Consider the following 23,940-nt stretch of genomic DNA (forward strand, 5'->3'; position numbering starts at 1 on the left):
CGTCCGACTTACATAAGTCGTCTAGGATTTACGAGGTTTGACCAGAATCTCAGAATAAAATCCTGGACGACTTACATGTAAGTCGTCGGGCGGACAACTGAATTGTAAGTCGTCTATATATAATTAAATATTGAAGTTTTTTTTTTCAATTGCAAAACTAACCTACGACGACTTACTCGGGTTTTAATAAAATATTGATATTTCAATTTTCTACCAGACGACTGAAAAATAAATCGTCCAAGAAAGTCAAAATTCCGACAAAATCGAGTCAAATGCAAAACTAACATATGACGACTTACACGTAAGTCGTCTAGGTTCTTTGGAGATTTTTTTGTAACCAAACAAAAACATACGACTTATATTTCAGTCGTCTCAGAAAACAGATTTCAAAGTCAATTGCAAAAATAACCTCCCCAGACGACTTACCTGGAAAGTCGTCTGGACGAACAGATCTGAAAAAAAATTCGATTTCATACCTTAAATTGGTGAGATAACTTCCTTAGCACACATAAGGCTTCTCCAAGCACACAGAATCTCAAACGAAAGTGACCCACCCAGAATCGTTAGCTTCTATGACTCTATGAACCATAAAAAATGTAGAATCAAAATCTTGAGATTTTTTTAGCTGAGAGTGGAGAAAAAGTGAGAGAGATGTTGTGTTTACTTCATAAGAATGAGAAAGAAGAAGAGTAAATCGATTTTTGGAGCATTAAGAGCTTCAAATTGGTTGTTCATGGTGGTTGGGGTATTGATGACAAAGATAATCTTGTAATTACTTGAAGATGACGAGGGTGAGAGTAAAAATGTCATTTTTCAAAAAAAAAAATTGATGGCATTTTCGTGAATTATATAAACTTGTGGGGTGAATAGGACAAAACTAATTTCCAAAGAAAAGGAATGTTAGTTTTGTGTTTGACTTTGACTTTTAGATCAATTTTGCAAAAAGCCCTAGTCTAAAAGCGTCATATTATTCTACACGCCTCATTCATTTACATATTCATATGTTATGACTTTTTAATTTCTACTGGAATTAATATCAATTCAAATTCTACATCAAATGGACAAAAATATAACTAACGTCAAATTCTAATTAGTAATAATATTTTTGGAAATAAGCCAGAAAAAAAATTCACGTGAACTTTTTCACGTCAGTCCAAAATAACCAAATACCACGTTAATGAAAAGAGTTAAACATGAATTTGAAAATCCAACCATACGAAAAATGTTTTAAAGGAAAGAGTTATTAGCTGTATGGCTGTATCTAACTATGAAATTACCCTCTCTATTATATGTCTGCAACCACGTAATTCTAAAAGAGCACAAGAGACAGATATGAAACCCCAAATCTTTTTCTTTTATGAAAGAGTCTCCACAAAACTAGAAGTTGTTTAGGAAAGACGTCTTCTCACCACACGTTCAAAAATAGCAAACGCTAAAAATAAACACTAGTACAAGAACCTATAAAATACGCTGAGACAAAAACTTATTACTCAGGCATTCATAATTTAAATAAGCCTGGGATCATAATTTCTCATCTCCCCAACTAAAACCGGGGACGACTAAAAATAAAATAAAAATCTAAAAAAATTAAAAAAAAATGAGAGCCTCAACAAGAGTCATATGGACAGTATCTGTCCTTATGCTAGCGGCTGTGTCGGATGCCATTTTCCCTCTACCATTTCTTCCCTTCCTCCCTGGCTTCAACAACGGCATTCACGACAACGATGCTCTGAAGGTTGCTAAACCAGTGGCTACCGGTGGAAAAGCTGGAGGAAAAAGAAGATCAGGCGGTGCTCCCGAAGCTCAGACAAACTGGCCTGGAAAGTGGGAGTTGTTCTTGGAAAACTCAGGTGTGTCAGCCATGCATGCAGGCCTGATGCCACTCATCAACCAGGTCCAATTTTATGACGCAACCATCTGGAGAATCTCAAAGATTAAGCTTCCTCCGGGTGTTCCATGCCACGTCGTCAATGCCAAGACCAACAAGATCGATTGTTGGGCTCATTCGGTTCTCATTGATGTCAACAACGGTGCCATTAAGCCTCTATCCGTATGTATCATATCCCCATTCACATACATAATATTTAGTATAATTTGGACTTTTATTGAACATCTTTATTATTCACATACTTTTAATGATAGCTTGCCACTGATACATGGTGCTCGTCTGGAGGTCTGACCGTCAACGGAACAATGGTGAGCACTGGAGGATATGGAGGAGGAGCCAACACGGCGAGGTACCTAGCGGCTTGTCCAAACTGCCAATGGCATGAATACCCTCAGGCTTTGGCTGCGAAGAGATGGTACTCAACGCAAGCAACTCTCCCTGACGGAAAGTTTTTCATTATTGGAGGACGTGACGCCATGAACTACGAGTACATCCCAGAGGAAGGACAAAACAACAAGAAGATCTACGACTCATTGCTCCTTAAGCAAACAGACGACCCGGAAGAGAACAACCTCTACCCCTTCGTATGGCTTAACACCGACGGTAACCTCTTCATCTTCGCAAACAACAGATCCATCCTTCTTAGCCCCAAAACGAACCAAGTCATCAAAGAGTTCCCTCAGCTCCCAGGTGGTTCCCGTAACTACCCTGGATCAGGCTCCTCAGCACTCCTCCCCATCCATCTTTACATGAAAAACCCTAAAGTCATCCCTGCTGAGGTCCTCGTCTGCGGTGGAACCCGACACGACGCTTATTACCGTGCCAGCAAGAAGGTATTGTTGGAACTAAACATTATAATCTTTTTGGCAAGGACAATACAGCCTAATGAAACATTGGTCCTACTCCTCAAAATTTTTAGAATTTTATATATATAAAAATAGGTTCTCAAATTATATTAAAAAAAGTTTAAATTTTTTTAGTATAGCACAAAAACTCAGATGAGGTTTTTCTTTTTGGACCAAGTAAAATGTTGATTTATTTTCGTGGTCCTGTAGGTATTCGAACCAGCACTACAGGACTGCGCAAGGATAAGAATCAACAGCGCTAAGCCACGATGGAAGATAGAGACTATGCCAACGCCACGAGTCATGAGTGACACCGTCATCCTCCCTAACGGAGACATACTCCTAGTCAACGGAGGTAAACGTGGATGTTCAGGATGGGGCTATGGTAAAGACCCTAACTTCGCTCCCACCTTGTACAAGCCTCGTGCCGCCCGGGGCAAGCGTTTCAGAGAGCTCGCAGCCACCAACATCCCACGTATGTACCACTCCATCGCCATCGCTATCCCCGACGGTAAGGTTCTCGTCGCTGGAAGCAACACCAACGACGGTTACAAGTACAACGTTGAGTTCCCTACGGAGCTTCGCGTTGAGAAATTCTCACCGCCTTACCTCGACCCGGCACTAGCCACCTTGAGGCCAAAGATCGCCACGTCACCTAAACAGATCAGATATGGACAGAACTTCAACGTGAAGGTCAACCTTAACCAAAAAGACGTGACCAAGCAGAGTCTCAAGCTTACCATGTTAGCACCATCCTTTACCACGCACAGTATCTCCATGAACATGAGGATGCTTCTGTTGGGTGTCGGTGGTGTTAACCCTGCTGGTGGCGCTTCTTTTGAAATCCAGACGGTTGCACCGCCCAGTGGAAATGTTGCACCGCCCGGTTATTATCTTCTCTTCGCCGTCTACAAAGGTGTTCCCAGCACTGGTGAATGGATTCAGATCGTCTAAGGATGATTTTTTTTTAACCCATTTTTCTGTATGCCGTAACATCTTTATTATGTAAAAGAAAAATCTCGTAATGTTAAGTTTTTTGGTACTTTTCTATAAAATTTGTATATGCCATGATTAATGTATCCAAATTCCTTTGTGTGTTGAGTTTCTCAGTGATTCCATGGTTCGTCCTAAATTTTGTATCGGAGCAAAATTAAACAAATTATAAATATATCTCCAATCCTTTTTTTATATTTTCTTTTATAATAGTATTTAATTTAAAAGTTCATGCCATGCATCCACTTTTATTTCATTTTTAATCATGTTTTTATTTTATATTAATGGAAAGAAATTACATTTTTATTTAATTTTATACCATTTAAATGTTGAATATCCAGTATAGATTAATTATTTAGCATAATGATGATGGATGTTATTTTTTATTTTCTTTTGTTTGATCTTAAAATTTTAATAGATTATCAAAACCCTTTCGTATTACCCAAACCACACTTCTCTCTTCAAAAAAGAACAGGAAGCAATATATAGTCAAACAAGCAAAACAAACATGATCAACCAGGTGAATAAACACAAGAAAAAAATCTACCACAAGTGTCGTCAAACACTAAGATGCATGTCCAAATCCTAAGCCAATGCCTGCATTTTTTTTGTATATGTACAAAGTCCTCTCTCTCTTTTCTCTCCTCTCTTCTATGCTCTACTTGGTTGTTAGTGTCTCTCAGTGGGGCTTCTCATGTTCTCTAACTTTGCTAGAAATGAAAGTTTCTTTGGTAGAGCTCTTGGAGACTTCATCATCGGCTTCTCCAAAGCTCTTGGAGACTTCATCATCAGCTTCTCCAAAGCTCTTGGAGACTTCACCATCGTCTTCTCCTGCTCAGCTTTGTGGAAGAGTTCTATATCACTCATCGAACAATGCTTCTTTGTATCTGATGACAATCTCCACCCTATGAGTTCTGATAGTTTCCTCGAGTTTGGCGTTTCCGCCGACTCCATCTTTTCGGTTTCCTCATATTCAGATTCCACCTCACTTTCAGCTGATCTTCTCTCTGCCTCTGCCATCATCTGTCTTTGAACTAGCGCATCAGCTTCAAGAACATCCTCTATTCTTGACATGATCTTGGAAGCAAGATTTTCTAAAACCCTCGAATAGCTCTCCAAAATCGCCTGTCCAATGTCCTGTGAAAGACCCATGATAACAAACTCTATTAAGTTTTTAATAAAATTTAGCATGCTGATGTTTATTTTTTCTTTCTTGTTTTTTACGTTACCTTGTTGTTTTTAATCTTGGAGACTTCAAATGAAGATTGTGGGATCCCAGGGTATTGGTGTTTAAGCATAACCAAAACAGTCTCAGCTCGGACCTCTAAAAGCTCCCTCTTCTCCAAGCTAACAGAGGATCCCCACTGTGATTTCCCGTCTTTCTCTTTCTGGTTCATCTTCCTCTTCCATATTACCATGGAGGCTTCAATCCTGTTCTTTAGATCAAGAACTTTGTGTTCCGTTGACAAATCCAAGAAAGAAAGGAAGTAGTCAGGATCAAAGTGTTCATCTGTTAGGATCTTGTAAAGGAAATCTCCGAGGATTGTCTTCCCATTCTACAAAATAACAACAATTATATATTAGCTTAGCGGTAAAAGAATAATCAAGAACATTCATGAAGAAGAAGTGAATAACCTTTGGAAGGGAGTCAATGTAGTTGTCAGGAATGTTCATTTCAGACAATACTACATCATTTATGGCTGTGGCGGCTTTGAGGACTTGTGCCACAGAATCTTTTCGACTTTGCAACAGTTTACGTGATTCTTCAGACAATCCATCCGATGGAACCTTAACAACTGGTAACCACCAGTTCTCATCCCTCCTCCAGTCTCCATTGTTCGATGTATCCTCAACATCTCTTGGGACATACCAAAAGTCTTTCTGGTCCTTAAAGTTGTCCAAAGTCTCCTGCCAAAATGATAACTTGTATTAATAGGATGGCATCACAAAACGCATTTACATATTTGCATGGAACTAATTTAAATCTCTTTTTGAGTTTGTTATCCTATATAGATCTTAAAGTAAACAAAAGTGTGTTTTATCCGCATTTTATTAAGTTAGAGTGTGAACATATATCATATGATCATATATTCATTTTTTTTTTGAAAAAGGGTTATGATCGTATATACATGCACACTTGATTGGGATGATAATATAGTATTTGACGTTAACATTTATGTTTATACTTGCAGTTGTGTTGTATAGAAAAATAAAATCAAACACTTGTAGCAAACGTTAAAACTTAACAATCAATGGTATTCCATGAGGATGCAGTAAAAACTCACGAGAAGAACCAAATCAAGCTTGCGTAAGGCTGGAATGTTCATCAGCAAATCATCTCTTTGTTTGGTCACCATGATCTACAAAAGATCAAATTAAAGATTTATAAGATAAATAGTCACGAGGAGTATTGTATTTACGTAACTGACTAATAGTCCATGCATTCACCTCGGTGAATGCTCCATTTTTGCCTATTTGCTTAGAAGGAACAAACTGGACAATGTGATCAACCACAGACAATAACAAATTCATTTCTTTCCTCCAAATCTTTTTAGTCTCCGGATACATAGGCTGCAATTTCATCTGCTCCCCGAACACAGAATCTGTCAATACCAAAGCCACGAGTAGTTTGTCAATTTTTAACAATTCAAATAAGTCAATTAGGGATATAATAGTCTCAAATATTTACCAGCGAGGTTGGTGATGGCATATGACAAAGCTAACGCAGATGTCACGCCTTCACTACCGCCTGACATGTCCTCTCCAAGCAGCAGTTTTGCGAATCTTGCCTTCATTGCTTCCATGTCTGAAACATATATAAATGCACATATGACGTAAGAACTAATCTAAAATAAAGATATGTAAATATCTACTACTAATTGATTTTTCAGATCATCCAACCCATGTATATACAGAACTGCAATCTAAATGCAATTCATATACCATATACAATGTGTGTGGTTTCACCAAACAAAAACATTTTCAATTTCACTCATATTTTGTTAAAATATGATTACTATTTATATGTATCATGTTTTCTGTGGGGTCAAACATAAGATATCATGTTATTTGTTTAAATTACACGCGAGGGCAAATTATAAAATAAAGCCCATATTAAGAGGTAAACAAACCTGATGTCCTGTTTTGCCTGCCTCTACGAGTCCATACAGCAAGTTCGTGCTCCGGGGTATGCCTGCCATCCCCGCGATAAGAAAATGATGAATGTCCAGAGTTCCGACCATCAAACATCTTTCTAAAACTGAAAGATCTTGGCCAGCTTATTTTACGTCCTAATGTCCTCACCATCCCCAATTTACTCCTCTCAATTTATCTTTCCCCACACACTCTTTTTTTTTCTTTCTCAGATCTTACATAATATAAAAAAGCAAATGAAATACACAAATGAGAAGAGAAGAAGGCAAAAGAGACGTACAGATCAAGAACTAGTCCGTTCGCTCTCCATTGTCTCTGTTCTTTCACCACGGAATGAAACAAAACACATACCAAAAGATAAGTGGAGCAAAACAAATACTTTATGTTCTGTATATTTTTCCAGTGATGTTCTGTTTTTGAGGTGGTGGAAGTAAATGAAACAGATAAATGTTGATGTATACTTTTTCTAGGGGTGGAGAGACAACGTGCGGTGCATGTTGTACAAAAGAAGGCAATATACTTTCTCAAGACTTTTTATTTATTTATATTTGATCTTTCAGCTATTCTTATAACTTGTTTTTAATATTTCTATTACTGAAAAGGAAGTTGTCATGATATAAAATTTTGAGTCATATATTTACAAAGAAAGAGGCATTAAACACATATAAACTTAAGTTTAAAAGACCATAAAGAGATATGACCGAGCCTTCAACTTCGATTAAATGAAAGTTATCCAAACAGGGAAACTAGCGGCGACCCCGCCTGTTACCACGTTCACGGTTACCCCTTCCAGCCGCTACAGGATGCCATTGCACCTGCTTCGCCTTTGCTGACGGTTTTACCGGCCTTTCCAGAAGGATTCTTTGCTTAAGGTTCAGCGGCTTAAATATCTATATTATAATTTACTTCACACTGCTCAGGTTTAGTGCTTAAGTATTTATAAAAGGCCTAAAGAATGTTGCTTAACATGCCTTATGTACGAGCCGGCGGTCTAGTCGAGACTACTAAACAGTTGAGCAATTATAATATAGATTCGGATCATATGGAACAACCATAGAAAAGCATAAATAAAACTAAAGATACCAGCATAAGCCACTAAGTTAAGACAAATAATATGAAATCATTATACTAGCATATTAGCTAAGAACATCTCCTACCATTCTTTAGTTTTACTCCAAAATGGAATTTGGAGTAAAATATCCTCTAATCTTACATTATTTTTCATTTCACAATCAAGTAAAAAATAAAATTACTCCAAAAATAAAGTGTACTGTATTAGGTTCAAGATACAAGAAGTTGAACATTATAATATCCTTTATACACTTACCAACACAGATAATACCGCATTGTTCAATCATTCCTTGTTACTCAACTCATCTTGAGCTCTTAGTTGACTGTAAAACTAGGTCTCAATGATTTAGAGAAGACTTTCTTGTTGATACTAAAGGTGCCTTACAATGTATATATACAAACTCGACAACAAGAGAATAGGAAATATACTAAACCGACTTGAAATATATCCTAAATAGATATGGTATATCGTATATTTGCATATATTCCTAATACTCCCCCTCAAGTTGGAGTGTGAAGTCTCTTGACACCCAACTTGGACAGTAACACTTCAAACTGTGGTTTTCCAAGAGCTTTAGTCAAGATGTCAGCGAGCTGATCCTTAGTACGAACATGTTTAGTGGCGATCAAACCAGCAAGGACCGCATCTCGAATACTATGACAGTCTCGTTCTATGTGTTTTGTTCTTTCGTGAAACACTGGATTGGCTGCAATGTATATAGCCGCTTGATTGTCACAAAAGAACGAGACAGGTGTGAGAACTGGAATACCGAGATCCTTAACTAAAGGAACAATCCACTTCATTTCACGAGTAGCTTTAGCCATAGCCCTATATTCGGCTTCAGCTGACGAGTGAGCAACGGTATCTTGTTTCTTGGTCTTCCACGTAACTGGAGAGTCACCGAGAAGGACTACAAATGAGCTCAAAGATCGACGACTAACAGGGCAAGAACTCCAGTCCGCGTCACAGTATATGGAGAGATCAAGATTTTCATCGGAGCTCATGAGTATTCCTTGATCGAGAGAACCTTTGAGATATCGAACAACGCGCAATGCAGCCTCCAAATGTCCTTCACGAGGTGACTTCATAAACTGAGACAGAAGATGAATAGAGTAACAAAGTTCAGGGCGAGTCATGGAAAGATAGACAAGACGACCCACAAGGCGACGATAGATCTTTGGATCAGAAAGTAGAGATGACTGATCGGAAGCGATCTTGTGGTTCTGCTCGACTGGTGTGCATGCTGGACGAGCATCCTGGAGATCCATATCATCAATGATATCCATGATATATTTGCGCTGAGATAAGAAGATCCCTTCTTCAGTACGTGCTACTTCTATACCAAGAAAGTATTTGAGCTTACCAAGATCCTTCATGTGAAACTGTTGTCCCAAATACTCTTTAAACTTGGTGAGTTTGTCGAGACTATTACTAGCGATCACTTAATCGTCGACATAGACCAAAACTCGAATCTCAACTGATTCTTTAGTGTATAAGAACAATGAATAGTCGGAGTAAGACTGAACAAAACCGAATTGCAGGAGAGCTTTAGATAACTTGGAGAACCAACACCGTGGAGCCTGTCGAAGGCCATAAATAGATTTCCTGAGACGACATACTTTTGTTGGATCAGAATGAGTAAAGCCTGGAGGTAAACGCATATACACTTCTTCCTCAAGATCACCATGAAGAAATGCGTTATGAACGTCCATTTGGTGAACTTCCCACTTCTTAGCTGCGGCAATACGGAGAAGCATACGAACCGTGCCCATTTTGATAACTGGGGCAAATGTTTCCTCAAAATCTTTGCCTTGAACTTGTTTATTCCCGTTGGCAACGAGACGAGATTTGTGTCGCCGAATTGTACCATCAGGATTGTACTTGATCTTATAAACCCACTGAGAACTCACGGCAGTCTTGCCAGGCGGAAGCGAAGCAATATCCCACGTGCCTTGCTCCTCATGAGCAGTGACTTCTTCTTTCATAGAGTCACACCAAACCTTATGCTTAATGGCGTCATGATATCGCTTAGGTTCAACTCCTGAGATTACAGCTGCTAAGAAAGCTTGATGCGCACTTGAGAAGGCATCAACAGAGATATATGTAGCTAAAGGAGATTGTGTCATACCTGGAGCATTTTCCGAGGACGAAGATGAAGCGCAGACTGGAACGAGATGGGTATCTTCATGACACATGATGTTGTAGTTGACGTAGTCTTTAAGCTTGACAGAGGGAAGACGCACTCGTTGTCCTCTACCTAACACAACCGGATCATTCATGGAGATATCTTGTACTGGCTCAGACCTCTGTTCAGTACGTGTTTCAGTACTTGTAACGACTTCTGCAGTAGTTGTAGACCTATCAGCTGGTAGTGCAGAACGAGACTCCGGAGCCTGTGGGCTCTGTGTCTCGGATGTTATCGGTTCAACTCCCACAGTAATATCTGTATTGCCAATGCCATCGCTACTCCCCCTGTCGAGTGAGCTGGGGACAGACTCAAATAACCAATCTGAGTCAGAGTAGTCGAGTGTATTAGTAGGTGGAGCCGGAGACGCAATTCCCTGAACCGGCGACTGTTCTGAAAGAGATGACATAGGAAATGTGTCCTCGTAAAATATGACGTCTCGAGAAATGAAGAACTGTTCCTTGTCGAGATCAAACACCTTCCAACCCTTTTGTCCAAACGGATAACCCATAAATATACACTTACGACTTCGAGAGCCAAACTTGTCTTTGTCCCTCTTTTTGACCCTCTTTTTTATTTATTCGAATCCATTGTACATGTTTCTACGAAAAAATGCCAAGACATAAAACCAGAACAATAAAATTAAGAAAGTCAAATAATGAGAAACTCTTATCCATACTTGCTTCAAACAATCTTGGTGGGATGACAAACATGTAGGAGCGGAGAAGAAATACAGTAGAGATAAAGTGGTATATATATAACTGGAGGTTGATACATTGTCTTAGAAAGCTTTGAATCTACTTGAGTATTTTAATTCCTGGTTGGAGGGTTTGCTAGAGCTCCCCTATGGGGGTTAGTGACCCAATCACCCAGCGCTTCATGCTGTATGTGCATTACATATAGTTCATCATGATGATAGTCCTCCAAGTCATATCGTAAAGCATTCTTGTTAATCTTCTTGGTTCTGGAAATCTTCAATATTCTCTTGATTACCCTCCTCTTTGGTTCCATTATGGTTTTTACCTTTGTAATTTGACATTGTAATAGATTATGTAAGCTCATTTACAGTGTTCTTGAGCTCTTTAAGCTTCCCGTTGGTCTAGCCGTGCTGTTTCACTTATGCTGCTTGTTTCTTCGTGGAGCTCAAGTATTTCTTGTCCTTTATATGTCCATGTTCATAAATTTGCATGTTTTAAATGTGTAATTGTATTTGGTTTCGGATTAATCATTGGTACTGATAAGACCTATAGCAATTTTTAAAACAGTAAATCTTATTCTATTAAAATGAGAATATAAGATCCATTGAGCCTATCCACCTCAGCAAATTAAATCAGCCAATGAAATATGATTTTTTTGCCATGTCACTATTTATTGAATCCAATAAAATACTTCATCTTCATTGTTCTTATTGAAGTCTCTGAAATTGCCATTATCCTACATTTAAGAACCTCAATTTCTTAAAACTTAATTCCCTTCGTTGATCCTTGCAAGATGAGAGACGATGACGTTTCAACTTCCGTTGTTTCTCTCTTTATAACTCTTTCGCTGAATCCTAGCCAAATGTATCACTTCTTATAATTTGAAATCCTGCTAAATTTTAGATGTAATATTTAGTTTACAAAACGAAATAAAATAACCATACACTACATTCTCATCTTTATTGTGTTAATCATGTTATTCTTTTTTGGTTTCGTACGATGGAAACCTATTTTACAACACATAATCCATGATACATTTGAGAAAATAAAATAAAAACTTAAGCCCTTTTCAAAAATAAAAAATAAAAATAGAAAACTCTGTACTACAAAATATATGCAGAACATAGTAAAAAGCATTCGGTTTAAATGTCTCAGACAAGAATATATTCTAAATTTACACTAAATACAAACAAAAATATACATACAAAAATGACAAGTTTTACCAAATTATATCATATCATTCGCGTGTAAATGCCCACGTAGTATATGGAATAATATGTTCAAATAATAGAAAAATTGTCAGATCACAATGATCCAAATAACAGATAACTAATAGATAAATATGCAAAGTTATACATTTTAAAATTACAAGTAACACGTAAAATTGTAGGACAAAACAATTGAGTTCAATAAATAAAATTACATAAAATTAACGAATTTTTAAAAATAAATGCAAAAAACAATACAAAATATAAACCGCGCGTAGCGCGGTTAAAGAATCTAGTCATATTTAATTTTTACATGACATTGTATTCTAAACAGTAAATATTGTACGTTTTTTTCATAACGGTAAAAAGCTGAAGCATTAAACATAATTTTCAAATAACAGTTGACTTAGACAACACGTTTTAGTCAATCTCTTTTAAAGGGATGAACGTAGTTAGTTGGGGGCAAGTAAAGACTAAGACGACGACTCTCTTCACCAAGTATAAAACATCTCCGTATATCCTCCTAATTAAAAGGATTTGATTTTTAATGTCTGAATGATATGGTTTTTAATCGTTTACTCACGTCGTGTAGTTTATCATTTTGAAAAGTAGTGATCATTTCAAATTTACAACAATAACTACATGTTACAGGTTACATATATAGCAGACTGAGTTACATAATTAGACACTTTTCTCTTTTTCTTTACCCAATAAGATACTTATTGCTTGAAGCACACAAATGCTGGTTTCGATGCTGATTTCAGACAATTATACCCTTGGTCATTTAGTAAACTAGTTGGACTTTGGTAGGGAAACCAAAATTGGTAAGTAGCCTCTTTTGTTAGTATAATTTAGACATTAAATATTGTTTGGTTTATAGGTAAGTGAGATTGATTATTAACTACACGATTTTATACTATTTTTTTTATCTAAGGGTGGTTATTGCTTCTTTGTTTTTGAACAAAAGAGACTCTTGCGGAGGATGATAGAAGATGTATTAATTTAATTTTCTTTTTCTATTTGTTTTATTGTTATTATTCATTGACCTCTCTATCTTTATTTGTTTGTATTTTAAATTAAAAAAATACATAAATAAATATGATTGCTATAATCAATTGTAATTTCTTTGTTTCTACATTTTAACATTCATTTTAATATATTTTAATAATTAACATGACAAATGATGAACAAAATGTCTTGTGAGTGGATTTGGACACATAATTAGGCTGATTGCAAAAGACAAGTAAAAAATTGTACACTAGAGTCTAAGAATGGTTGCGCCTAGCAAAAACCGGTTGAGGCTACAAAAGAAAGTTTTAGTACATACGTTACAAAAGTGAACAAGAGGTAAAAGAGATTGTTAATCAGCACCTAAAAAGTAACTTGATCAAGACAGCTGAGATCACTATGTGCGTCTTGTTCGGGTATTGCGGAAAGAGCCTCTATGGATGTGGTTGTTTGGGATTTGTGAGGAGTGGTTGGTGCTATTGTGGACGGGGGGGGGGGGGGGGGGGGGGGGGGGGGGGGTTTGTGGATGTGGTTATCAGCAAAAGAACGAGGTGTAGATGTGGCTGCTAGGGGTATGGGAAGTGTGGAAGTTGGGGTTGGGGTCAGGAGAGAGGTAGTACTCAGAGTCGTGCGAGTATGTAAAGCCATTTTCCATTTCCATGTTTGAGTACTCCAGCCATAAGAGCTTCTTCTTCTTTCAGTGTCCACTTATGCTTTGGGGCTCCCATTTTCACAGCTTTTCCTCTGTCAAGAGATGAAACAATCACAAAATGAATACTTTAGAAACATGAAATTAAGATGTAGAAGAGACGGTTAAGAGAATTCAACTTCTTCGATTTTATTAATGACTTAGATAATCAACAGAAAACACACACACCAAACATGCAAACACACTTACAAAAAAAAATTACATTTGCTCAAAATATAAAACCAATAGTGTTGCCGTTTACATATCTAAATCCAAATATGAAATATCATTAAAAATTAAATCTGATCCACAAAAGATTCAAACTTTGAATAGCCAGATGATGAAAATAACATAAAATAAGTATGAATCTCAAAATAAATCAAATTTCAAAATAAAAACTGAGATAAGAAAGAGAGATATGTTACTGTCAGATGCAGAGTTCTTGAGTTGTTCAAGAGTAGAGATACTTACAGATCAGATGGGGAAAGCTTGCCACGTTCTCTCTGGATGAGACCACACTTGACTCTGCTTTCCACAGAAGATAACGAACACTGCCGACCATCCACGAAGATCTTGAGCTCGGAATTCATGGCGGTCTCTGATATATGGTGTTTTTGGCATCTTGTATATATGTTTTCTAATTGGTTTTCAAGTCTTTATCGAGTCTTCCTAGTCCTTTTCGAATCATTACAGGTCTGGAGTTGCATTGGATGGGAGATAAACCAGTTGGAGGAAAAGAAGAGAATAAATAGTGCAATTTGGAGTTTTTCACGCAGAGCAGTCGTGCGGAGCAGTCTGACATGCCTGTTCCAGCCGCAGAGATTTTTAAGGAAGTTTTCAAATATTTCGGGATTTTACCTAGAGCTTCCCCCTTTTACTCCTTGGCCGCCACAGACCTGCATACATATCGTTTTTTATTATTCTAGACATTCTAAGCTATTTTTTAGAAAGATTTTAGAGAGAGAAAACTTGTACTCTTGTTAAGGGAGAAAAATCTATACATCCTTTGGAGAAGATTTCTAAACCCTCTTTGCTTTTTATTATTGATTCAGATATGTTTTCTTTCATCTGTTATCTCTATATTTTCTCTGTCCATGGCTGAGTAATCCACTTGCTTAGTCTAGGGTGTTAGGGTGTTAGATTCGTGAGTTAAACATAGATAAGTGAATCCCTTGATTGTCTTCATTCATAACTATTCTTAATGCTTGCATTAAACTGGCCGCTTAATGTTAGATCCTAGGTTTAACATGTTCATTAATCGTTTAATAGGTTGGTAGATCTGTTATGAATGAGCATTGCATCCCTAGTCAGCGAGAGTAGATATTAGGGTGTATTGTGAACATATCAGACTTGATTTCTAAAGCTTGCTAGCGCGTCTTGATCCAAACGAGAGTTTAGGCATCAAGACCGACTTGCAAAGGAATCAATACCACGAGAGTGGGTTGATTCAACCTGAGTGATCCGAGTTCTAGATTTACTCTTAATTGAACTTGAATAATTGTTTGGCACACACTTGTTTAACACCCGATCAAACCACCCTAGGCTAGCATTTTTAATCATCTGAAAAACCTTAAATCGTTCTCTTACTTGCTTGTTACGAAATTAACTTTAAAACCCCCGTATGGTTTTAGCTTGATATATATATATATATATATATTTTTAATGAATGTAAAATTTTATTCAATCAAAACATATTTACATCAACTGCTTCTATTGTTAATATGTAATCAAAAGCAAGAAATAAAAAAGAACAAATTCCCTTTAAACTTCAGACTGAACAGAGCTTTGTGCTCTTGTTCCAAACCATATTCTCAAACTTTCTTCAAAGCACTTCTTCCCTTTCCCCTTTACTGCTAGTAATTTCAATCGAATTGTTCTATCAACACATCTGATCATAACTGTCTCATCCTTTGGTTGTTCACCATGCTTACGGCCGTTACGCTCTCTCCAAATGCTATGGATCAGCGTTTGAAATGTATACCGGAGAAGAAAACCTTCTGTCAATGTGCCTCTAGGATTAGCTATCAGCTCCAGAATCACATTCCAGTCAGTAGTGAAAGCCTCTTTCATGATTCCACCAACCAGAGTTTCCCAGATTTTTGCAGAGAATCGACATCTGAAAAACAAATGCTGACAAATCTCCCGCTCTTCTTGACACAGCACACATACTGTATCTATTGTAGCATTCCATAGTTGCATCTTGTCATAGGTTTGCAATCTATTTCTAATGGCTACCCATGCTATGAACGTGTATTTCGGAGTGCATTGAGAAAACCACACGCCCTTGCTCCAATTACAATTTGGTTGAGACTGACGCATATACAACCAAGTCTTCTTCGTGGAAAACTGATTAGCAAATCTATCATCTTTTTGCCTCCAAAGCGGTATATCATCATCTTGACTGATATTAGCTCTCATCTTGTTAATCTCATCTTCTATCTCATTAAAAATCACCAGCCTGTTCCTTCTACTACGATGATTACTCAATACATCCGCTACTAACGCATTCTCCTTTATTCTGAGATCAATCGTTCCTCTGTCTCCCAACCGTCCTTTTAGATAACCCAAATGAGACCAAGAATCATACCAAAACGACGTGTGCTTTCCATTATTTACTTCCATCTTAAGATAGGACCTGTCAAGTTCTCTAAGCTTCAGAATCTTTCCCCACATCCAAGATCCATTTGCATTGCTTCTCATCGACCAGAAAGAACCCTTTCGTATCAGATAACAGTGTATCCACTTTACCCATAAAGAAGACCGAGCAGAAAATAACCTCCATAATAGCTTCAGACCAAGAACAACATTAATTTCCTTCAGTGGTCTGAGCTCCAATCCACCCTCCTGCTTAGGTAAACACACATCCTTCCAGCTTACTTTAGCCTTGCTCGTTTTTAAATCTGGACCAGACCATAAGAATGCTGAATACAAGCTTTCAATTTCCTTTAAGCAACTATTAGGAGTCTGAATGCTGACATCCAGAAATTCACCATACTCGTAATAACAGAACTGATTAACTGTAAGCGCCCCAATAAGACAAGAATCTGCCTGTCCAAGAACTCATTCTTTTCCTTATTTTTTCGACCAGAGGCATATAATCATTCACTGTCATTCTTCTTGGAAGTAAAGGAAGACCTAAATAACGAACCGGTAGCTCCCCTGATGCAAAAGGAAAAGCGTTTAGGATATCACCTTCTTGATTATCAGATAAGCCCGCTGTATATAATGTGGACTTCTCTAAGCTGATCCTCAAACCAGACATAGCAGCAAAATCTTCAAAGATTTTTAGAACATTCTCTATAGAGCGTTTAGTATCATCTGTGAATACAAGCAAGTCGTCTGCGAAACTCAAATGAGTGAGTGGAATGTTTTGACAACGAGGATGATAGCCAATAATCTTCTGAGAAGCTGCTTTATCCAGAAGATGAGATAAAACATCCACGCAAATAACAAACAAGTATGGCGACAAAGCACACCCCTGCCTCAGCCCTCTTTTACTCTGAAAAAAACCTGCTAGCTCTCCATTAACTTGGACAGAAAATGAAGGAGTACAGACGCAGAGCTCTATCCAATGTACAAACTGCTCCGGAATGTTTAAAGCTCTCAAAGTGTTCAGTAGAAAAGGCCAATGAACAGAATCGAAAGCCTTTGCAATATCAATTTTCAGAGCACATCTAGGTGAAACATCCTCTTTATGATAGTCTTTAACTATTTCTGTTGCTAGTAGCAAATTCTCTATTAACAGCATATCTTTAACAAAACCGGACTGATTATGAGAGATGCAGTTAGGGAGAGTACCTTTTAACCTATTAGCAATGATCTTGGATATCACTTTGTATAGGACATTGCAACATGATATTGGCCTATAATCCTTCATCTCAGTTGCATTGTCTTTCTTGGGTATCAAAGCCAATATAGTTGTATTCAAGCCTTTGGGGAGAAAACCTTTACTGAAGAAGGATTGAACTGCTATAGTAAGATCCTTTCCAATAATGCTCCACGACGCTTTAAAAAATTCCGTTGTATAACCATCTGGACCCGGAGATTTGTCATTTGGCATTCGAAATAATACATCTCTGATCTCTTCACTTGAAACTGTCTTTGTCAGCTGAGCCCTTTCTTCGTTAGAGCAACGAAAAGTTAATAGTTGTTGCATCTCCTCTACCGAAACTCCTTGTATTTCTGGCGGCTCATAAGACAGAAACTCATTGAAGAATCTCTCTGCTTCATTTTTGATATCTTCGTGAGATGTTGCCACACAACCAGATGGGCATTTGATCTCTCTAATCGCATTCCTTGTCTCCCTCACCTTTACTGCGTTATGGTAGACTTTATTGTTGCCATCACCCAGCTGCAACCAATGCATCTTAGACCTCTGTTTTATCACCTTCTCCTCAATACCAGAAATCCTTTGCCATCTCTCTGCTGCCAGCAACTCTTCCTTAATAGTCTCACCTGACGGCCCCATGAGCAGCCTTTCTTGTTTCTCACATAGATTGTTATAAGCTTCTGTAACCCTCTTAGTCAAATCCCCTAACTTATCCTTACTCAATCCTCGGAGGAGAGGTTTCAGACCTTTGAGAGATTTTGAAAATCGGAAAAGAGCTGAAGTTGATTGAAATAGAGGTTGAGTATCTTTCCAGTAGTCTTCAATCAACTTTAGAAATTCCGGTGTCTCTGCGACCGCATTTGTGAACTGGAAAGGCCTCCGCTTCCCCACTGCTTCTGCTTTTAGATGAAACCTTCCTCTCAAATGATCAGAACAACCCCCCGCTTCAAACATTCCATAAGATTTATCTTGTTTGTGCAGCCAAATATCATTAACCAAAAACCGATCCAATTTTTTGCAAATAAGCCCTTCCTGACGTTTGTTACACCAAGTGAACTTTGGTCCTTGACATCCAAGATCCATAAGTCTACAATACTGAACTGCACTCTCAAATTCCCGCATTCCTTCACTACTGAGCCCCGAATCCTGATAGCTAGAGTGTTCCTCACCATCAAGAATCTCATTGAAATCCCCCATAATAATCCATTGTTTCCCTCTAAACATTGCCGAATCTTGATGAGCTTTGATATCCTCCCATAGCTCTCTTCTATCTTCCTTTAAATTTTCTCCATAAACAAAAGAACAGAAGAATTCCTCATTATCCCCCTCCAATAAAATTGAGACTGTTATAATTTGATCTGACTTGAAAACTGGTGTAACCCGCACTTGTGGACTCCAAACTACCCATATCCTCCCTTTTCTACTAAATTCATAGTTGTTGATGAAAGAACAATCTTGAAAAACTGTTGAAACAATCTGCTTTGCTTTATTTTCCTTTACTCTGGTCTCTATCAAGCAACCAAACTTCAGCTCCTTTATGCGAATCCAGTTTCTCACAACTTCATGTTTTGAAAACTTGTTGAACCCCCTTACATTCCAGAAAAACCCCGTCATATGTAGGCTTTTCGAGTGACTTTTCTACCCGGATTAACAGGCACTGAACTCTCTGGGAACACCTTATGAAACGTTTTTGATGTTCTTGGCAATGAAGGTCTAATAACCTGTACCTTCTCAGCATTAGTAGACTTATGTGGAGTTACCTTTCCAGCATCACTCCTCACAATCTCACAATACGTGGGAGATTTTACCATTTCTTCTTTTTGAACTTCCTCCATGTTATTCTCAACATCCCTTATATCATTCTCTTTATTAGCTTCATTACTCTCAACCTCTTTATTTGCTTCTATTTCGCATCCTTCTTCCTCCTTATTAGTCTCGGTTACACATCTACCATCTTCTTTCTGAGCTTCTATCTCACTTATGACATCTTCATTATTCACTAATATTATACTTATGTCTTCTTCCTCCTTTTCTTCCACTTCACTTACTTCTATCACAATCTCTTTTTGCTTCTCATTTTGATCAATCAAATCCCCGTTTTCATTGACTTCATTAAGCACCTCGTATCTTGAAGGGGTCAAAAGTTTCAACTCTCCATATTTCAGAGCTCTTTTTGTAGGACTTCTACTAGTCATACCCTGCGTCGTATCCAACCACTGCTCTACTATCTGTCCCTCTTCAATCTCGTCATTTATTATCACTACTCTCTCATCATCTTCATTAACTTTGAACTTCTCAATAGTCTTCTTATCCTTCCCATTAGTTTCCAAAATCATATTCTTTTTTTAGCTGGTCTGACATTCCCACACCATCTTTCTTGTTCATTACACATGATTTCTCCTCATGTCCTCATCTTTTGCAAGTATGGCACCGTAAAGGAAGCCACGGGTATATGAACTCAACCAATGAGGACTTGCCATTCTTTGTGAAGTTTATCTTCGTGGGCAATTCCTTTGACAAATCTGCATTCACAAATATCTTGGCAACTTTGAAGTTTGAGCAAGAAGCGGTTTCAGGATGCAGTTTAACTGGGAACCCAACTGCGCTCGTGATGAAAATTAAACCTTCCCATGAAAACATGTTCAAGGGCACATTCTTAAGGTGTACCTATAATGGAATAGACTTGATTTCCGGCTTCACCTTTAGCTCTTCCGGTGTCCATTTGGTGACAGCCAGTGGTATGTTACCGATATTCCACATGCCTCTTTTGAAAATCCGAGCTCTAATCATCGGATTTGTGACTCTAAATTTCATAGTTGTAGCATCCACTTCAAACACTTCTATCTTTTGGAAACTCCCCCCTTGAGACCAGATCCTGTTTACAATGGCATGAACCCTTGCAATGTATGGAGCCGTATCCAAAAACTTTCCAATCAGAAAATCCTCCCATATATGATTTACATTCTCTCTAATATCATCTGGAATCTCTACTGTCTTTTGACCCTCCTGCTCAGTAATATCAATCACATATTGTTTCAGAATTTTCTTTTCCTGCGCAACTTCTACCCATGATGAACCATTCGATGGTCCTCCTTTCTTCATTTGATCTGAGTTGATTTCAGATCGACTCTGTTTCGTTAAATCTTCCCCTACTTTCACTTGATCCATCTCAGATCTTCCCAATTTCTCGGAGACAATCTGTTTCCCAGATCCGTCTTGTTTCTCGAACTCCTTCTCAACAACCGCTGCATCATGATTCGTACACGTATTACGCGTATCCTGATCTTCCCTACCACCCCTTAGAGCGCTAGGCAAGCCCGGCGGATCTGCCGTATCCATCTCGAAATCCGTCGTCGCCAATCGCCTTTTTTCGCCTTTCACAAAACGGTGCGTTTTCCTTTCAAAACTTTTTTTAGATAGGTTGGTCACTTCAATAGTTCCAAGACGTTCCTTAGCTTGATATTGATTCTATAGAAATAAAGTGTAATCATTGGTCTCTGTGGATTCGATCCTAAAATGCTACATCGACATACCATTCGATTGTGGTAGTGTGCACATTAGGTTAATTGATGTGCGTATACACGTAATATCAATTTGGCGTCGTTGCCGGGGACCATCTTTTTACCTTTATTTTTCGGTTATTTATTTAGTCTAAGACATTTAACTTGCTCTATCCTTTTTGTTGCAGCTAATTTTTCAGGTGCATAACCAGTAGACATACTCGGAGAAACGCACAAGGAGAGTTAGTTACACTTACCAACCAGGAGCTAGCAAGGTTTGAAAGAACAAATCATCAACAACCAAGGCAATCCGACACCACTATGGGTGATCAAGCCAATCAGGATGATCTTATTGCTGCAATGGCACTCATGCAGCAGCAGATGCAACAGTTGCAACAGACCATTCAAGCGCAGGAACAAGCTGCTCAGCAGCAGCAGGAACAACAGGCGCAGACTGCTTCAATCGGGCAGAGAAACCTTCCTTGTAACATCCCTACTACTCGTTCTGCCATAGTTCCTCCACCCTGCACTAGGCAGGACTTCGAGATCAAGCCTTCTTTGATCGGTCTAGTACAGAGAAAGGTGTTCTCTGGTCTCTCTACAAAATTCCAATGGAGCATATTGAGGGCTTCGAAAAAGTCTGCAGTTTCACTCGCGCGAATGGCGTACCACCAGACTACATCAAGTGCATGATATTCCCATTCTCTCTTAATGGAAAAGCTGCACGGTGGTTGAACTCTCTCCCTACCGGCTCTCTCACTTCATGGGAACAGGTCCGAGTAGCATTCCTCAACCATTTCTACTCTAAGGCGAGAACAACTGCATTGAGGAACAAGATCACCTCCTTCAGACAGCTCACTGATGAGCCTTTCTGTGACGCATGGGAGCGCTTCAATGACTATCGCAGAGAATGTCCTCACCATGGATTTGATGATGACTACCTCTTGGAAATTTTCTATGATGGAGTTGACTGGGAATTTCAGAGTGCTATGAACTCTGCCAGCAATGTAGACTTCATGACTCAGACCACTGATGGAGCGTTTGAGCTGATTGAGAACATGGTTGCTACCTCAGCCAATAAGAACGAGGAGAGCGATCACTCCAAGAAAGGGAACAGTTTCGACACCCAGAAGATAGATGAGCTGACTGCCAAGGTTGATCAGCTACTGAAAAATAACCAAGGGCACGTCTTCAGCATGGAGCAAGCTACGGCCGAGAAGATTCAGAACCAGAACCAGCGACAACCGCAGAGCAATCGGCAAGCTGTTCCAGCTGCCGAGAATAGTCAACCAGATGAGCTGAAGGGTCTGGGTATGATGATGCAACAGCTGTTGTAGGGTATGCAGATTCAGGGCAAGTCATTGAATCAGGTTTCTGCAGACATCAACACCAGGATGGACAACATGTTAACCTAGCTGAATACAAAGTATGATACTGTGAGCAACCACATAAAGAGGATTGATGTTCAACTTGCTCAAACAGCTGAGAGTGTTAAGAGGCAGCAAGGTATGCTTCCTGGAAAGAGTGCGATGAATCCTAGGGTTGAGCACTGTAATGCAACAGAGCTGAGATGTGAGAAACCTGAGGGAAAAGAACCAGAGCAACTGTCTGTTGAGACTGCTTCAGGCGCAGAAGAGAGAAAAGAGCAGCCTGCTAGCTCTGAAATGACTGCTCCCGACGAACCTATTGACATTCCACCAGTGTGAGTCTATGTTCCTAAGGTTTCATATCCAATTCCACCTAAACATCTGATGGATCCTATTAGTGCAAAACAGCTGGCTGGGTTTAGGAAGATGGTAAGAAGGCTTCCTCAAAATATCTCATTTGAACATGCTTGGGAGATTCGGCCATTGCATATGTTCTTCAAAAATTGCAGAGAATCTCAGGAGGATATCAAGGCACTCTTTACTGAAGCACTGACACCATCGCTGAAGGTACTGCTTAAGGTTGATGATCTTGGAAAGTTTTTTTTTCCTTGTTCCATTGCTGGAGTGGAATTCAAGGAAGCTCTTTGTGATCCTGGGTCTAGTGTGAACCTTGTCTCAAAAGCGATTGTAGACGAGTTGGGCATTGTTGATGTTGAGCCTTCTCTGGTGACTCTGGCCTTTGCAAACTCTTCCATGGCAGTCTCTTATGGTACAATTCGTAACCTTCCTGTCCAATTTGGGAACTGTACTCTCCATACCGAATTTCAGGTTGTTGAGATGAGCAAGGATCATGAGATGCCTTTAATCTTTGGAAGGTCATTTCTGCTACAGTAGGAGCAGTCGTCGACATGCCTAATAAGAGAGTCTCCTTCTCCAACATCAACAAGAAGGTTTTCTACAAGGCTCTCCCAACCAGATCACAAATCCGCTACGCCTCTTGCATCTCAGTGGTTAGTGGAGAACAACGGGAAATTGTTGCTAAAAAGGAGCTTGGTAAAAAGGCTGAGATCAAAGAAGTCCTGGATGGAGATCCTCACACTGATACCAAGAAACTCAGTGGGACTGCAAGGGTGAATGAAAAAATCCAGAAGAAAAGGGTCAAGGGTGACCCTATGATGACTTTGATACCTCGGTTGTGTGATGAGAAATCCATTGAGTATGAGGTAAAGTGCAAGGATACCTCTAAACCTTTCTCCAAAGTCAGAGTAATTCTCACACATGAGCTGAAAGAGAAAGGATAAGCTGCTGTGAAAGGGTTGTTGAGCAGAGTTTTGAAGCTGAACATGTCTGATTGTGGAGCTTGTTTTGGAACAAGCCCTCATGCTCAACCCGACTGATCCCTGTCACCAAGTCAAGCTAATGACTTAAACCAAGCACTTGGTGGGAGGCAACCCACTGGTAAGTGTAAATATAACTTGGTTTTGTTTTTGTTTGCTTATTTTTCGT

The 23,940-nt window shown here is 38.8% G+C and overlaps 3 protein-coding genes and 1 non-coding gene across 4 annotated transcripts; 1 reads left to right on the plus strand and 3 right to left on the minus strand.

The window, feature by feature from the left end:
• The first annotated feature begins 1,483 nt into the window (after positions 1-1,483).
• LOC106431286 (aldehyde oxidase GLOX1) lies at positions 1,484-3,838 on the plus strand. Its single transcript, XM_013872097.3, has 3 exons — positions 1,484-2,050; positions 2,143-2,721; positions 2,944-3,838. The coding sequence occupies exons 1-3, from the start codon at positions 1,598-1,600 to the stop codon at positions 3,685-3,687; spliced, it is 1,776 nt and encodes a 591-aa protein (XP_013727551.2). The 5' UTR covers positions 1,484-1,597; the 3' UTR covers positions 3,688-3,838.
• A 307-nt stretch (positions 3,839-4,145) lies between these two features.
• Positions 4,146-7,277, minus strand: LOC106431307 (rop guanine nucleotide exchange factor 10-like). Its single transcript, XM_013872114.3, has 7 exons — positions 6,858-7,277; positions 6,416-6,532; positions 6,175-6,329; positions 6,012-6,086; positions 5,362-5,634; positions 4,956-5,282; positions 4,146-4,863 (listed from the first exon to the last, which is right to left on the minus strand). Exons 1-7 carry the CDS (start codon positions 7,030-7,032, stop codon positions 4,396-4,398), a joined length of 1,590 nt encoding a protein of 529 aa, XP_013727568.1. The 5' UTR covers positions 7,033-7,277; the 3' UTR covers positions 4,146-4,395.
• Positions 7,278-15,499: 8,222 nt separating this feature from the next.
• LOC106431300 lies at positions 15,500-16,438 on the minus strand. Its single transcript, XM_013872109.2, has one exon. The coding sequence runs from the start codon at positions 16,436-16,438 to the stop codon at positions 15,500-15,502; it is 939 nt and encodes a 312-aa protein (XP_013727563.2).
• A 5,450-nt stretch (positions 16,439-21,888) lies between these two features.
• Positions 21,889-21,995, minus strand: LOC125593651. Its single transcript, XR_007329551.1, has one exon. It is a non-coding gene; the product is annotated as a small nucleolar RNA R71 (small nucleolar RNA).
• Between the last annotated feature and the right edge of the window lie 1,945 nt (positions 21,996-23,940).

This window comes from Brassica napus, chromosome C9 (assembly GCF_020379485.1).
Source record: "Brassica napus cultivar Da-Ae chromosome C9, Da-Ae, whole genome shotgun sequence".
In the NCBI taxonomy this organism is placed as follows: Eukaryota; Viridiplantae; Streptophyta; class Magnoliopsida; order Brassicales; family Brassicaceae; genus Brassica; species Brassica napus.

Excerpts from the sequence above, each read along its gene's own strand:
- LOC106431286 (XM_013872097.3), top strand. The coding sequence starts at position 1,598 with ATGAGAGCCTCAACAAGAGTCATATGGACAGTATCTGTCCTTATGCTA. Across the intron at positions 2,051-2,142 it reads GTGCCATTAAGCCTCTATCC|CTTGCCACTGATACATGGTG; the intron begins GTATGTATCATA and ends TTTTAATGATAG. Across the intron at positions 2,722-2,943 it reads ATTACCGTGCCAGCAAGAAG|GTATTCGAACCAGCACTACA; the intron begins GTATTGTTGGAA and ends GTGGTCCTGTAG.
- LOC106431307 (XM_013872114.3), bottom strand. The coding sequence starts at position 7,032 with ATGGTGAGGACATTAGGACGTAAAATAAGCTGGCCAAGATCTTTCAGT. Across the intron at positions 6,533-6,857 it reads CAGGCAAAACAGGACATCAG|ACATGGAAGCAATGAAGGCA; the intron begins GTTTGTTTACCT and ends TATATGTTTCAG. Across the intron at positions 5,635-6,011 it reads AGCTTGATTTGGTTCTTCTC|GAGACTTTGGACAACTTTAA; the intron begins GTGAGTTTTTAC and ends TCATTTTGGCAG.
- LOC106431300 (XM_013872109.2), bottom strand. The coding sequence starts at position 16,438 with ATGAGAAGCAATGCAAATGGATCTTGGATGTGGGGAAAGATTCTGAAG.